This window comes from Ischnura elegans, chromosome X (assembly GCF_921293095.1).
Source record: "Ischnura elegans chromosome X, ioIscEleg1.1, whole genome shotgun sequence".
NCBI classification, from domain to species: Eukaryota; Metazoa; Arthropoda; class Insecta; order Odonata; family Coenagrionidae; genus Ischnura; species Ischnura elegans.
The window spans coordinates 67629302-67647175 of NC_060259.1; the positions used below are offsets into that span (position 1 = coordinate 67629302).

At 36.6% G+C, this 17874-nt stretch overlaps 1 protein-coding gene across 1 annotated transcript in view; it reads right to left on the reverse strand.

Annotated features, from left to right (window-relative positions):
- Positions 1 to 8547, reverse strand: part of LOC124171816 (protein tyrosine phosphatase domain-containing protein 1-like) — a 32643-nt gene extending 24096 nt beyond the window's left edge. The window contains exons 1-4 of the mRNA XM_046551155.1: positions 8167 to 8547; positions 6654 to 6905; positions 1219 to 1299; positions 1019 to 1134 (exon numbers count right to left, since the gene is read on the reverse strand). Of these exons, the coding sequence (XP_046407111.1) occupies positions 1019 to 1134; positions 1219 to 1299; positions 6654 to 6892 (436 nt within the window). The 5' untranslated portion in view covers positions 6893 to 6905; positions 8167 to 8547. The remainder of the gene's footprint in view (positions 1 to 1018; positions 1135 to 1218; positions 1300 to 6653; positions 6906 to 8166) is intronic.
- Between the last annotated feature and the right edge of the window lie 9327 nt (positions 8548 to 17874).

Here is a 17874-nt window from a genome sequence, read left to right on the forward strand (position 1 = left end):
TAGACACATTTGTCCATGTGTGCATAAACAATCTTTAAAGCATACAAAATACAATTAGAATAAAGTAATAAGAAAATTAACATGAAATAAATTTATAATAAATTTGGTAACAAAATAGGTTTAAGCAACTAAACGAACAGTTATTAGCAACGATAATTATGATTGAGTGCAAAATATTCAAGTTTTCAAAATGAAAAATTTTCAAATTTGATTTCTCACAAAAGCAGCTCTGGGTTAGAAAGGGTTCAGTAGCAGCCCTGTATTGGTCACATCGGGCCACCGTGGGGCATGACTGGTCGTCAGCCAATTATCACCTTCCCTTAGCGTAATTTCGTGCAGAAAAAATGGGAATAATACTGGGTTACTGACGTTGTTTTTGCTTTAAGGAATTTCTTTGAATTATATCACCATTGTATCTAGATCTCCATTACAATATATGATCACGGTCTCAGCTACGACAGAATTTAAAGCTATTGGGAAATCAGACAATCTTTTCGATATAATTGCCAACATTCCTTCTTTTGAATCGGGAAGAGGTTCTGTACCGCACGAATTATTACTATTTAATGTTTATTTTCTGTAATTCAACGAATGCGTAACCGAAATTAGGAGCTATGACATCATATGGAAATGCAAAACCCATACTGGCATAATTTATTGCTGGTAGGTGATGAAATTCTAATGAGGCCTTTTCGTTCGCACCTGAAATTGAGATATCAGATGCATCTTGTTAAGTAGCTCTGAGAAATTAATTCGCATTTCCATTTTTATGAAACAAAAATTCGATCGATGAGCATCAAACATGAACTATATTTTTTTAGCCAATCAGCGAATCTTCGCAGGTTTAGAATAATCGAGAATCTACTAGAGCATCAATTATTTGTTTTCCTTATAACTCACACTCACATTAAATCCAGCAATGATTCTACCTAAATTTTGAAATTTAATAAAAATAAGGATATGGATATTATACATATATTCTACAGATTTTATCTTGTTATTCTATTGAAGTACTTACTTCCTTCCTTCATGAAGATCTCAGGGTCATAAGAAAAGCCACAGTTTTCAAGCGGTGGCCCGCACTTACTGTGCTCACCAGGCTGCTGGAGATTTATTATTGATTGTATTCTTTTCCTAAATGAAACAAAAGAGTGTTTATTTATGCATAATACTAGCACTCGAATGATTAAATTAACGACTAGAGCTCACATTTCTTACCTTTTGAATTGATCAATCACATTTTTGTTGAGGATAACACATGTACTCGGTCTAGACATGGCTAATATTTCTTCGGTGACCCTTGAAAGTAAAGTACATAAATACTGTATTAAACCGAAAATGTCCGGTATAACATGCCAGTAGTTTATATTTTCCTTCAGTGAGGAAAAATAGTCTTTTTCACGACTTTTCGATATTTTAGCTTCCTATCCTGGAAATTATTGCATAATAAAATAATTCTCCTGCAGCACAATACAGTAGAAGATCGATAATCCGGAATGCGTGGGACCAGACCCTTTCCGGATTAAAGATATTTCCGGTAAATAGATCTGTTCCCTGGATGCAGGCAACACTGCAATACGGAAAATATTTTTTTCCGGAACGTGCATTGGCATCAACAGAAATGATGTATTGCTGAGTAAGGGATCAAGAAAAACTCAATAAAATTCATGATGAAAGGCGTGAGAATCTTGGATATTTATTGAATATATATTATGGTGAGAATCTTGGATATCTATTTGCCATCTGTGATTAAAAAAAGGTTCAAAACATTTGAAAATATTCTTCGTCCGTAAATCGCAGAGGTACTCTTGATAAGGCCAACTGTAAATGAAATAAATATGGCAAATAATATTTTTACAATCCGACTGGAATATCAACATTTTGCCTCTCCGTATTTTTCAACATGCAGCTATCGCAAATTCCATGTCGTTTTCACGACTACTAGCATACATTTATCGGTAATTATCAAATCCTCCGATCGGAGGTAATCCCACTTCGAGTACGTTACCGTAAATAACAATCGAATTTGAATGTTAATTCTTCAATTTAATATTAATAGTCGCAGCTAATCTTTTAAGGGCGGAAAACGCGAGTATTTTGGAAAATCTACTTGGTATTAACTTCATAAACAACGCGTTCCCTAGCGGCATGAATCCCGAAAAATTGAAAAAATTGCTTACCATTACGTCCATTGGATATTTATTTGCCATGGGTGGAGTGGCACGCAGTATCTGTGGCAGCAACATCCGCGCACTTGGTTGTTGGTGCGTTCTTCATGAGGTCGGTAAGTTTGACCTGTTTCCAGCGGCTGCGTCTCTCTTGTATTAAATTGTTTTTCAACCTATGCATGTGTAATACCTCCATATCGTTGGAAGAAGAGGGCCTCTGCTCCAAGTACTTTATGAGTTTTTCTGCATAAGTGATTGCGTCCGACGTAGTAATTTTCTCCTCATCAGAGCTGCAGTCACTGTCGGTCACGTCTTCATCAACTGTCGAACCCGTGACTGCATCCATTATCTCTCCATCGGTCAAGCTTTGGTACACTGGGGCATTATTGTCGCAGGCATTCCATTCTTTTAGATCTTCATCACTTATGTCGGCATCCAGCTCTTTCACAAAATTTATAAAATGAGAAACGGGATCATTCGACGGACCCTGGAAGCCATCAAATTCTGGTATGTCGTCAGTTTCCTCACAGCGGTTTTGAAAATCCGGCAGCAAATTACTCCAACATCTTTTCAAAACCTGGGGAGTAACCTTATCCCACGCTTCGGCAATACACCATACTGCATTTTTAAGGGTAAATTCCTTCTTAAATTCTTCATAGGAGAAAGCAGTGTCACAGGAATGTAAATCTGTGTGTCTGTAAATCACAGGAAACTGGTGTATACCCTTAAATACGCGTGGTTTTGCACTTTTACCGATGACCATGAGCTTGCATTTATGGCTCCCGGCAGCATTGGAACAGGCTGCGATGGTGACCCTTTCCATTGATTCTTTCGCTCCGCTCGCAGTCTTTTCATCGCGGCAAACGAACGTATTTCGGGGAAGACAGCGCCAGAACAATCCAGTCTCGTCCATGTTGTAAATCTGATCCGGTGAAAGATTATGTTCATCCACCAACTTTGCCAGCTCATTGACGTAATCTTCCGCAGCATCGTGATCTGCTGACAGTTTTTCTCCGGTAACCTTCAGATATCGAATGCCATGGCGCTGTTTAAATTTTTGTAGCCACCCTGTCGTATATTCGCACGGTGACGTGATTTGTAATTCCTTGTGGAAATATTTAGCTTTTTCCATTATTATTCCTCCGGAAATTGGAACTCCTTCACTTCGTCGCTGCCGGAACCATTCGTATACCACCTTATCCACTTCATTGTTACTCGGCCCCCGTATATTTCTTCTTTTGGAAATTCCGGCCAACGAGTCAGACTCCGAAACGAACTGCAAAAGTTTTTCTCTCTGTCCCTTAATGTCATAAATGGTCGATTGCCCGACACCATACTCCTCACGAAGCTTTAACACACTAACACCTCGATCCAATTTTTTCAATAAATCCACTTTTTGTTGAAGGGAGAGAGTTTTCCTCTTTCTCTTGGATCCGATCGCTGCTTCCATGACCAATAGAGATGAAAATCAATCTATTGCAGGGTTATTCACTTAACGACACAAACTGCACAACGCTATCTGATGGCAAACGCCTTGTTACTGAAGCTGAAAAGAACTGACAACGAGACCCACGGAGTTACATTATGTTGCGAGAACTATTTCACGTGACCGACAAGGCGTGTCATTGGGACATAGTGAGTCATTTTTGACCTGCGGCGAATACAATGTCTTTGGGAGAAGGGTGGAGTGGTGCAGTCGACGTTTTCGACCAGTCCGCATGACTCATAGGGAGAGTCTTAGGGCCTCGCGGCGGGGGTCGCCCGCCCAACGACCAACTCGAGAATGCAATGCATGGTGGCCTTTCATTTTTCTCTTGGATTTAATTATCGCAATCTCAGGTTCAACCGCGGGTCATTAGGAAGGGTTAAATATGTTTTGAGAACATCTACTTGTGAAAAGGGATTGCCATATCCAATATTAAAACTACTAAAGGGCTCCCGCGATTGAAGCAACTGGTAATTTCGCTCGTAGATTTTCAAAAAAGGCAAATTTCTGATCGGAAAATAGTGCTTTCACCAGGGAATATGCCAGCTGAAAAAATGTGTTTTAAGCAATACGTTGATTCTCACTGCTGCAAAATGAGCGCATGCAGATTAAAGACGTCGATAGAATTCCTCTTCCTGACGGTCGGAGCTCATTGAGTGAAAAAGAAGGCAATCGTAAGAAAATAAGCAGTTATCATTCATGTTCCTTACAGTTTTATTTTAACTGCAAATCTCCTCGGATTAATTTGAAGTAATTTTGGGCGTGCGGCGCGCACAATGTAAACTTCAATCCACTTTCATCCCTCTACTGAAGTCCGGAAAGTTCGAGGAATATACATGGTACGTTGATTCCGTGAAATCTTTTGCGCGAAATCACTACATCTAGGGATCCCGGATCACGAAATGAAATATTTTACAGAAAATAACGGCAAATTAGTTGACTATATCTCTTGGGATTAGCGAGAAGACAGCCAGGCTCTGAGACGGCGATTTAACCACTTAGATAGCCATATTTTCGGCGATGCAACTTAAAAAATAGAAATTTTGAAAAACTCCGGGAAAACCTTCCGTTGTTTAGATCATTCCGTTAAATAGATTTCCGGATTATCGATCTTCTACTGTATATACTCAGTATGTATTTTTTTATGAATTTCTCAAATTATTTTGCATTCTCTAGAGACAGTGGTAATATTATTTGGTTTCATATTTCAATACAGGCTGGATATGTGTGAGGACGTTTTCAATATGCATTTTGATAAGCCTCTAATATATCTTAAGAATTTATGCAATTTATTTTTAGAAAATGAATTCTCCTTCGTTTTTTAATATAAAAATATTTTTAAAAGGATTAGAAATACGAAATTGGATATTTATATTAAAAATCTGAAGTTATTTCCATCAGATTTTCAAAATATTAACTTTCCGCAGTAAAGAGAACCATACTGAAAGCAGTATATGGATCTCTACTCCGAGAGCTGATGTTATGACCTAAGTTTCACAAATCGTTAAAAAAGTATCCCAACCAATACCAACACACCGTTTAAGGAAAATGGAGAAATCTTTCCTATGCAGTAATAATTGCATGACACTTGAGCGTTTTAATTTCAATCAATTAAATTTTGATTCGTATAATCACTTTCTCTATTCTTATGCGCCTTTATTATTCGCGAGTGCTCAACAAATTCACACATACATTATTCATTTTAAAATTGAATCATAACTGGAGAAACTTTATCTAATGGCGAAGTACTGGAACGATTCCCTTTTAGCCTGCAGCTTTGTCTCTGTATGTTCAATTTATTACAAATCTACCAATACGTCGCGATATTTTTACTCGAAGCCTGCCATCATCTTAAAATTATTCAGCCGCAACTATATGCCATACTCAACTTTTATCTAGAGGTGGACCTAAAATACTGGGGCAGGAGTGGATATGGTATGTATTTGTGGCTGAACAATGTGGATATTTAGGTATGGATATTCCAACAATACAATACATCCATACGCTTTACTTTCATCTCTTGAAATTTTTCCTTGCATCCGCAATTTACATTATGTCCATGTCTGTTACATAGGCTAATGATACGTTTGCAACCTCAGACATGCTACCACCAGTCGCACCCTTACTATAAGTCTTCACCCCTGTTCTGCATTCTAATTATCTATCGAAATCCGCACCCTTACTCCATATTCCCACTGTTATTTCATTTAAACATCTAATACTCACACTCTCGCCATAGATTTGCTTCGAATATAGTATCCATGCAACAATTTTGAATTCTCCCCACTTCAATATTACACATGAGCATAACAGACATACATAATTCACCTACATCAAGATACACTTCGATGAACGCATTCAATTCATATTTAATACACACTTCAGTACCAATAGATGACGAAAATTTCGTTCTATCTCAATGCCCATTGTGCGATAAGTGTGCTGTGTAGGCTAAATTTGTACGTTGAGAGCAATGTCACAAAAATTATTTTTATCCGACCTTTTTAATAGGTTTCTGGTAACTAAATTTAATATAATCATTAAATTAAATAGAATATCTTTAAGATTTTCATTTTACGAAGGAAAAAAGTTGAAATTCCCCTAAATTTCATTTTTTTAAGAAGGCTTGTAAATGCATAAGGCATATTTCGTTTGTCCCCAGTGCTCACTGTGTGCAAAGTGTACTGTGTAGATGAAATTTGTGCGAAAAAGGCAATGTCACAAAATCATTTTCATCGGACCTTTTGAATGTGTCTCTTTTAATTGAATTAGTACATACATAGAATTAAATAGTATGTCCTTAAGATTTTCATTTAACAGTGCAATTGAGCTGAAGTTGTGACAAAAACAAATGGTTGACTTTCCCCTATATTTCATTCTCTTTTGGAAAAAGTTTTTTCACTAGGGTTTTCTGACACATTGGAGTTCATCGTTAATGTATTAATTATAAAGGAACGATTTAATATAGTGAAGTTACCTTTCTGTGAAGTTAATCTTACCAATGAGAAAAAATTCCATCGATTGCCATATCCTCTTTCGTCCAGCAGTCAGAAGACTCATATTTGCACCGATTTCCTCCGCAAAAGAGGACACATTGGATTTCAGTTGGAATATTCTTCCTAAGCCCTTCGGATAGCCGGCTGTAATTGGACGACGGTGGAGCTGCAAAGAGTATTTTCCTCGTTTTCTCTGATGGACCTCCGATAATTTTCATGCCAGAGTGTAAGGTAGCCTCCATTTATAGCCCTTTCCTGAAAGTAGGCACGTGGAAACAGCAAAAATACTTAAATTACACATGTAAAATATGTCATACTGGCATATGTTGAGAACACCGTAGAACTTTACAGTCAGCTGACCCGGAAAATCTGTCCAAAGGGTTGTTTCAGGGAATAAAAAATAGAAATGAGAAGCTGACGTCGAATATGATCTTACTCGAAGCCTAAGGGTGCAAACTGTATGATTTTCCATTCAACGCGCGAAGAATACCGCACGACTGGGATTAAAACTCCACAAATTATACTATTCATACCCTAAAACTGGAAATGAATAACGTCGCATTTCTACGCGACAAATCTTCGATTAGGTATGCAAAATTAATGGTAGATGATTCAAATACACAATAATACTGGATTCTATTGGCCTGGCGAGGTAGAATCACACTAAGTTAAATTGCCGAACTAATAACAAAAATAAAGGAGTGTTGACACTGTTGATAGCGCACACCTGTGGCTATGAGAGCTCTATCGCGGGTGCAAACTGTAAACCCTCATTGTTTCAGGTTCGCCTTATTGCAAGCAAAAGATGTAATTATTTCTAATAGATCTTCAACGTGATTTTTTTCTAATTACCACTGGGAATAAATAGCCAGAAAACATAATCAATCCTTACTTTTTGGGAGGAAACAATATAGATTGATCGTGAAAGAGGAAGAAAAGGAAAGAAGAGTGAAAATCACTGAAAATGTATGATTTTTCTCTCGAAAATATTTTTATAGTCCTTACGCTCCACTTGTTAGGCGCGCACTCAGAAGTTTTTCAAATAGTATACATTCCAAGTCCAATCGATTGCATGCCATTTAAAAGTTAGAAAAACCCTGTCACCAAATTTCTATGCAACTTTTCCTTTTTTAATGCAAGAGAAAATTACTTGTTGATTTATGGAAGTACGCACGAATTTTAAACTTTGAACATTTTTACTCAACAAATACAGAATATGCATGCCACAGATTACTCAAAGAAGGTTACAAGCCGAAAAATAAAACGTACACCTTTTACGGAAATATAATTTTCAAACGCGTCGAAATTAAATAAAAGGATTCGATCGAAATAACACATAACTACCTATCCTTATTTTTGTGCGTAAAATAAATGAGAATATAAACTTGAAAATTACACCGAAAAAATATTTTCCTTCCTAATGTGATGGTGGAAAACTTTTTAGCGCGATATTTCCTTGCTTTTGTTTTACGAGCTTCTTCATCCAAGACCACTAACGTGAATTAAACCCACTTACCTTACAACCATAGTGTTCAAAATGGCAAACGTCTAATAGGATCGAAGTCTTGAGGTTCATTTCCCGCCGAGCAGGCAATAGCTCGGTAATCCATCACCAGCGAACGAGTGACCACATGTATGTCTATACTCAGAGCTCTCACTGAACTGAGCGCGCCAGCTTGGTCCGAGGCAATATTCTGGGGGTATTTACTTGCTAGCGCGTTGCCTGGAGACAAATACATTCACCCAACGCTAAATATGTAGATTATATTGATCAGCCGGCCAAGGCAGGGGCGGTTGATCGATCACGAAATGCACGGCTGCTAACGGAACGAGCTTACCGCCAATCGGCATTAAGGAATGCCGAAAGAGGGCCCTCATTTCACGCCAAGTCCTTGGACGCGACATCAATGTGTTCAAAAAGGCGAAAGGCATTAATTTTTGGAGCGAAGAAACTGTTTGAGGAAATCCATGCGATGTTGGTGATTTTCGTGCCCTCCGCGGCTGAAATCCGTTCGCGGCAGGCGATTGTTTTGTTTGTGCAGAGATTTACGTTGGGTGGCGCTGTCTACATTGAGTATTATTTGCAAGACGTATATTAAAGATACATGATTTCATTGGCATATTTCTACGGAAGTTCAACTGGAAAAGAAAAATAAAACGCTTTGTGCATAGAAGTATTATTAGTCCTTAGATGTTAAAGTTAAATAGCCAGAGAAAAACTGATTTTTCTCCCCTGGCGTTATTAAGGCACGGTGCATTTGAAACCGTAAGAGTTATGAACGAAATCAGACGTATGTGAATGTTTTGGTAATTTTTAAGCTAACGAATGTAAGACCAAATTTCAAATAATATAAACGAAAAAATCGTACAAAAACTACTTATCTTTAATTAATCTGCGGTCAACAGCTAAGCTTCAAACCACAAGCTAAAATCAAAAATCTAAACGAACTTTTATTTTCATCCACATTTATGTCCAATAAAATGTTTTTGAAGATGTACATGCATATGCTCCACCTATAGGGTGAATGGGATACAACATATCAGCGAGAAAATTCCACGCAGTCAAATCCAATCCGTTCGCATTGCAGATTTTCGCGTCACGGGACGCAAGTTTTGCGGTCCACGCTTCCCGATTTTTGGGAGTACTTATTGATTTTTACCGTTACGATTAATAAAAAATTTACTCCATCAAAATGAAAGTTTAAATAGTGAGAGATGTCGCAGTCTGAACAGATGTGTAAATGGTTCATTTTACGTCAAAAAATAGCACCTGCCCCCATCATCTACAATTTGATCAATTTGATACATATAGCGCTTTTTCTTAAAATAGCATGAAATTTTTTTACAATCAGTAAATGACACAAAATCTTCTAGTTTTTTATGAATAAATAGTGAAATCATTCGTTAGCTAACTCATACATTTATGATTGAAATAGATCATGGCTAAGCACAAAATTACAGATAATATTGTAAGAATCAAAAATTAACAAAAATCGTATCTCTGGGTATAAGATACGTTATAAAATACCAATAAAATAGCAAAAAAGCGCTACATATCCATTTTTTAAATCTCGGCAAATATTGCCATTATTCCCTTTTAGTTTTTGGCGAAAAAAACCGAAGTGGATGCCCAGTTAGATTTGCGCTTCGCACACCAATGATTTCTCCACTATGTGATTAAAATTTTGGTTAATTCAGCCTGTTACTGGATTCCATCGAGGCTGTCTTATTATAAGCGAGGGGAGACAAAAGGTTCGAACGCTCCCTGTCCTTGGTCCATATAACAGTTCCCAGACCATTCCACGCTCACATTTTTCCGCCCCCCGAACGTGTTCACAAACTTGGCTCTATCTCACCTACCTGGTTATCACTTTTCTTACATTTTCTTAAAGATTGTTCCAATTCTCTTTGTTATACTTTATGCATTTGTTTTATAGTTTTATTTTGCTTTTTGGCCACTGTAAATAGGAAATATTTCTGTATATGGTCATTTTCAATAAAATAAAAAATCATCATCATCATCACTGGTCAACAATCCTTGGATTGGTTTGACGCAGCTCTCCACTCAGTTCTCCTATCAGCTAATCTTTTCACACCTACGTATTTCTTCTCTTTCACATCTCTCTTTACTTGTTCCATATATTTTGTTCAGGGTCTTCCTTTTCCATTCTTGCGTTCCACTTGTCCCTCGACGATTGTCTTCATCAGGCCATCATGTCTCAAGATGTGGCCTAAAAGGTTGTTCCGTCTTCTTATTAAGGTTTTCATGAGGCTCCTCTTCTCTCCTACATAACTAAAATGAAATGCATTCTCCCCGCCAAATCCCGCGGAATATTTGTCTATCCGCGACCTTGTTGATCTGCTGAATCTATAGAGACGTCAGAGTAAGGCTATGTAAGAGCGATTACCAACTTCCATGCATGCGTCTAAGATTGAAATGGAAAAAACACAGCCCACGAAATCCCTTATCCGACCATTCCATGCCTGGGAATGTCACTATTTAGCTGATTCCGACGAAAGCATTGCGTCACTTGTTGCTGTGAATTTGTTTACACGTTGTTTATTTCGATTGATGATGTTATTTCAGTTAAACTTAACACTCACGTAGAATGAGATGTTTTGGGGTTTTTAATAAAATCTATTTAAAAGGATTATCTAAATTAACTTAAACCAGTTTCCTAAATAAAATTGAAGGTTTTTATGATTATATATAAAATCGTTTCTGACTTGATTTGGCGGAAATTTTTGTGTTCTTTCATCATGGATAATCCACAATAATTCATTTTAATAGTGTGGAAATTACCACTTGTGTTCTTTCATCATTGATTTTTATGATTAGCCTCAGCATTTAAGTACCACGTAGCCACCAACAGAGCTCCATTAATATTTACTCTGAGGTAGTGAGCTATTCGTATTTTGTCGCGACCACGATAATATTGGTTATCAGGATAGCTCTGCACATTTTTTTCATTCCCAGAAATACTCTATATGCGGCCAAACTGCTTTTAATGGCGGAAATGTCTACTATTTTTGGTCCGTTCCGAAAAACAGCCTGCTATCGACGGGGTTCGCTTTACGGTTCACACAATGGTTCTATTTCTGGCGTAAAAACCATATTTTAGGCCGTGAAATTTTAGATCTTTTAGCTTCGCGCAGTAAATAGCCTCGCTAATCACAAAGTAGAAAATACGAGATTGACTGCCTTGTGCCGTACTTGCAAGTAGGGCCGCAGTTTTGTCGATAATGTTATCATGTATTAAAGTATTTTATACCGCTTCTCAGCGATGAAGCTGAAGAAATGACTAGCTTGAAATTGTTCTTTAATAGATTCACATAATACTGCACGCCGAAGGCGCGTTTTCCCTTTCATTTTTTTGTGTAGTGAGTGTAGTGTTGTGTTTGTGTTAGCAGACATGGGCGTACCCAGCCAGGGGCAGGGGGGGGGGGTTCAGCTGCCCCCCCTAGAAGCAAAAATTGCAAAAGTCTTTAGGAAAAATCAGTACTGAATTGAAACGAGAGCATTCAACAAGTTTTATTTAAACCCACGAAAAATGATATGTATTAGTATAAGATATGTAACTAAACTAAAACAATTTTTTCAAGGAAATAATCTCATAAACTAATGTCACAACTTGTTTGGCCTCCCCCAGACCATGGCTTGCCCCCCCCCCCCTAGTTATGATCCTGGGTACGCCCTTGTTAGCACAAACTTACATTCCAAACAATTGATGAATTATGAATACAAAATACATTGAAACATGATGAAGATTATTGGAATGATTATGTAAATAGTCCACATATAACTGAATTTACACAAATTTTATCCTTACTAAATTTCACTTCGATTGAAGTTTAAATAAACAAATTAATTAATTTTATTTTACTCTTCTTTAATGCAAAAAGCAATGAATTTTTTTCTTTTCATTATCTTTTTCTCCATTTTTCGTGAACAATAAACAAGCACAGTCAGTAAATTTGCTAAAGCTAGAAGAGGGAAAGACATAGGATAACTCATATAAGAGTCACTTGATGAGGCAGTATGTATGTAGCAGAAACCGTAGGATCGTACTTCCAGGTTTATTAGTTGCCCTGAGCCGTACTTCTGTAATAATATAATCTGCAGCATATGCGCTATTCAAGTGAATATTTAAATTTTCTTTCATTGAATAACCTTCTTGGAATTAGCTGCGGATATATTGCTCATTATTCTCTCTGCATTGGTACCAGGGGTCAAGAACCCTGAAATAGCGTGCACAAGGGTATTGCTTTTGGATTCGTTCACGCAATAAATTATTTCGAGCCCCTCTTAACGTACCGCTGCTTTTTCAAACCTCGCAGATATGGGCTCGGTGTAAACTGATATCAGGTAATTTACGTTTCAGTTTAAGGTCCTATCTTTATACCGATTCTCTTTTCGGATATTATGATATTTATTGCATCCTTACGCAAAACTTTTGACCTGAGAAGGTAATATTTCACTTCAATTAAAAAGTTTAATTATTGGAAAAATGGAACCTTGAACACTCACTAAAGTATTTAAAAGATATATTGGCATGTTATATACGCCAAATGCCTGCTTTAAGCTCCATTTGTATGCGATATTTGAGGACTTTATGTGAAAAAAATTCTGTCACTACACACGAAGAAAAAAGAAGAAACGAGTGTACGCAGTATTGATGCCGTTGCGACCCTGAGTGCATTTATAGCTGTCTATCGAATAACAGGTTTACGTTTGACACCTAAGTGCTCGGAGTTTTTGCATGATTGAACCAAAATTGAGGAAATAAAATAGCCCTGTGCATATGAAGAAGTAGTATCAGTCAAGAAAAATGTTCGAGTGCAGAAGAAAATAAGCACAATTTTGAGAAGATGATTGAGAGAAAAATTGAAAAACAATTTTCCTTTTCCTAAGAGCATGACTTTTGTTAAAAAATGCCCATATTGAAGACTTTTTTGTGTCAATCAACAGTTGTAACGGATTATATTGAATAACATAGCTTGAGTATGTTACTCTGTTGTTCTAGATTGAGGTTTCGACCTTACGAACTCCATATGGAATGTGATAATTTTCGATTCGCGTGCTATGGAATCATTCGGTCTCAGCTTCGTCTATGAGTCCTCTTCGATTTGCCATCAACCTTGTAAGTGGTGGGCACACCTGTGTGTGCCCTCAATTTTGAAGCCGGGCTCTCCTTTCCTCCCAACGCTGCCAAGGTTTTCACGAATTGAAGGATTTCACGGAGCACGAATGACAGCCGTCGGCGCTTAGTAAAAGATGTACCATGGTGCACACAAATGTGACATAAAACTATCAATCATGTGGGACACTCTGATTTTCTACTCAATACATCCATTTGACATGTCATTTGCAATTTTATTGGCTGACTTTCTGTTTGGAATCCTTAGAACATTTCTCGCATGAAAAAAATAATATAATTTCCTGTCCCATAATCCCCGAACTACACGGATTTCTTCATCTTCAACAGTGGTGTCAAAATATTTTTCATGTGAACAGCCTCAAAGTTTTATTCTCCGAGTTATGCATCATAGGACCTCGACTTAACGTTTATTTTGTGACATTAAATCGAAGTCCGTCCTCCTGGTTAGAAACCTTAAATATTTTCCTCCAAGAGGTGAAAATTGACCATATTTATGCATCTTCATTTTTCAACCCACATAATTGATTTAAGGAAAACAGGAAAGAGAAAAATCTAAATTAATGTATTTCAGAACATTATTCTTATTGGTAATTTTATTTTAACCCTACTTAAATTGTTTTTGTATCGTATCGCCAAAGTAGATAACCGAGTAGTCACTAATTTCCGCCTATGGAGGCTACTTGCTGCAAGGTTATCAGCCGTTTACTGCACGAGCATTCTTTAATCATTATGTGTGTTATCACTGTGGACGTGATTTCTTCCTCCTATCTTCGCTGAGTATAGATATCTTCCTCTTTGTTCAGCCACAATGATGATATGAAGGGCGCTTATGCGAGGCAGCTTATTTCTTGAGGAGTCAGGAGTGCCCAAAGGTATGAGATCATCTTGCTGTGGCAAGTATTCTTGAGAAGGTTTATTATTTACTTCCTCGATGAGTGGACATCCGGTGCTGGAAATTCATTTTACGGATCAACCCACATCACAAACAAGGAGTATTAATCTCTAGTTATGTACTTCCATCCAACCGGAACCACACAGGAAGGGATATTACTGGAGATTACATGAATATCCTGAAATCCTTTGAACCTCAGAAAAAGCTGCAAGGAGTTACCGCGAATACAGAATTCATAGAGGAACTCAGCAAGATACTACCAAATTTTGATTGTACTGATGATCATTTTAGATGCATGGCTCACATACTTATCTTGCACTACAAGATATTTAAAGACCATTGTCTCCCGAGTCTAGGGTTGATATTAATTGACATTGACGATAAAGATTTCGAATATTAAGACGGAATTATAAATTCAGTTGCCAAAATTAGATTTCTATTTTATAAAGTTATAAAAGTGAGCAGTTACGAAATAAATTACGTAGCACCATGTTCTAGAGGTCGCACCTATGTGGAAATCAACGGATGATATGATTGGAGCAGCGCTTAACACAAGGAGAGGATTTTAATCCTATTGGATAGTGTCAGTGACCTGAAACGGCATAAAATTTTTGAACCAATATTGCCACTACTAGAAAAGTTGAAAAAATAAAGTTTTGACGACTAAATTATGAGGAGAAAATTACATAACCCTGCCGCTAGTTACCGTTTAATTTAAAATTTTTAGGGTAATTTAGAAGAAAATGGTTGTCCTTACTAACACTCACTAATAAACGCACACCCCAAACTATTGATATTTTTAGGATGCATTTCTTGTGTTTTGTATAGAAGCGCGAATAAAGGATTATTGCGAGAAACATATTTTGCTGTTGTTTTATACCATTCATGTAACCCCATAAATGATTCTGTAGTTCTTTAGTTTAAATTGACTACATTATATTTGTCTAAAGTTTCGACTTTCATAAGAAAACATTGCATACGCGGCAGACCTATTTTCTATCGCTTTTTTAAGTTTCTTAAACTTGTGATCATTCGTGGAAATGAAGATCATAGATGGTGCTGTGTTTCTTGTGTTAAAATTGACTGCACGCTCCGTTACATCATGGAATTTGTTCATTTATATCTATTTTTGTCCCAATTAATTGATAAAATTCAAGTAACAAGGGGTAAAAATACATTAAGCAAAATAGATTAAATGCGTTAAAAACATTATTAATGCCTCCAATAATTCATTTTCAACTTGAATGGCATTGATGAAGTTAGTATGAACTTAATTTTTTTTTACTACAACATATTTTTCATCGGTGTTTTTCCACAACCAGTTTATCAGTTTCAAAGACAAAAATTAAGATGCTGAGACGCTGCTGTATTTGAAATGATCATTACGTATTAACACTGAAAAAGAAAAATTTTTAGACGTAAAAACACAGCTACCTAGGGAACTCATGGAAACCTCATCGATTGCATGACAGAGATTGGAAAAACTCCGCCTTGAAATGGCCCACTGCATAATGGAGATCTGAGAAATTAAGATGAGAATAGGCTACAAGTACCCAGGATAGGGTTAGTTGGAGGATATGCAAGATGTGGTGGATAAGTAAAAACAAACAAGAAGCTCTTGAAATGGCTTGCAAGGAAATAGATATTTTGCGAGAAACAATTATGAAGACTCTTTTATCGCATTAATGTAAAATTTTCGACTTAGATTAGAAAACATTTGATACGCGGAATACCTATTTTCTTTCGCTTTTTTAAATGTCTTAAATTAGAGTTGCCTGGTATACATTTATATCATAAATTATGCTGCAATCAATTGTTTGTTTAAATTGGCTACACCCGTTTCATTATGGAAACTGGAAGTGGTATAGCTAATGCTGGAGCGTCATTTAAGGTCAGGGGAATCTCAAAATCCATATTAATGGAAACTTAATGGTTGTATTAGACGAATAGTGAGTAGAAAGCGAGATTGGATATTGTCCTTTCGATGAAAGGTTATGCGTAAGAACATAGGTCAGGCATATCATCCAGGCATGACACAGGCAGTGAGATTTTTACCGAAACCCACAGTAGACATTAAACCGCAGCTTTAAAAATTGTAAAGGCATATTTCATTCTCCAATCCACGTTGCATTTCAACGGTTACCTTTTGCTTGTCCATTACTATGTGATTCCACGAATTTTAATGGAATATTACTACATGAATGATTTTAAATGGTGTGTCACATCAATAACTAATATCCACTGTATCGCCTCCCATTGCGTAATTGGAGGATGCCGTATTGCATGAGCATTAATTATTATTTGTCACTCACCAGAAGCGTCCTTAAAAAAGCTTTTTTTCAAAAATAAACGATGAAACACTATGATGCGTATATTCAATGAAAAGATTGCTTCTGGCTTCAATATTATTTCAATGTCCCTTTCGACTTAACTATTACGCGCTCGTGGACTTTCTCCGAGAACTTTCTTAAGGCCTGTTTACACGTACACATTAACACGTACGGGTTAATGTCTAAATGTATGAACGCGAGAATGAACGCCAAAATGCACCGTGTAACCACCCCACTTGTGCGAATGCACGCACATGAAATAGAACCTGTTCTAATTTGGTTCATGCATTCGTACATGTTCCGTTCCGGTCCACAAAAATCATTCACGCAAACGTACATTAACTCGTACGTGTTAATGCAACGTGTAAACTGGCCTTTAAAGAAGGTCTCGGATTTGAAACGGCATTACTTCTCACGTTAACTTCCTAATTCTTCGTGTTTTTTGACACTGTCACATCTTTGCCCTCAACTTTAACCTTCTTGCACCTCTCCACCCTGTGACGGTGACGTCATTCGAATCTCCATCCCCATTCTTATTAATTGTACATATTCTATGGGTCTTAAGCTCCAATGTAATATAAAAGAATAATATCAGTATAATAACAATAATTAATAATGATCATTTATTTAATCCCAAAATTTTTATTGTACACGGTGCCAATCAAATCAGAGAAATTCATGCATAATTCCAGGTTTTCCAGGGAAGTTTTACAAACACACCCTAAATTAATTCAACAATTAAAAAAAAATATTATACTAATGTATAATTTTGTGTTCCTAATTTAAAGACTTACAATTAGTAATATATATTAAACACTTTATTATGAATGTCTCACTTAGCACCTCAAGAAATTCGTCATAATTTGAATAAAATGGGTGTTGAAGTGGCAACATTTAATGCGAAATTAATCCGAAACAAAAGATTTTAAAATTCTAGGTAGGAGCAAAAATTCATTAATAATTCATGCATAATTATAGGGACTAAAAATTCACGCATAATTCCCGATTCTTCGTCACTGGACACTCAAAACAGAGGGAGCTTGGTGTGGTCTCCAAATTTAGATCAGAATTGAGCCACCAGGAAATAACAAAAATGTATGCCACAAAAGTAAACGCAGTAACTACTACATAAGTATTAATTTTTATATTATAAATAAATAAAATGGAAATAAATGTTCAATTTTTCCTTGAGAAAAAGCCAGAACTTTGCATGTTTTAACATTCTTATTTGAGAATTTAATTTTTTATTTCCGCGGGCAGCAGATAAAATATCTTTGGCCCCATATAGAGAATGAAACGTTTATATAAAATTAATCTTGGTCTGTTTGGTACTATGATTGACT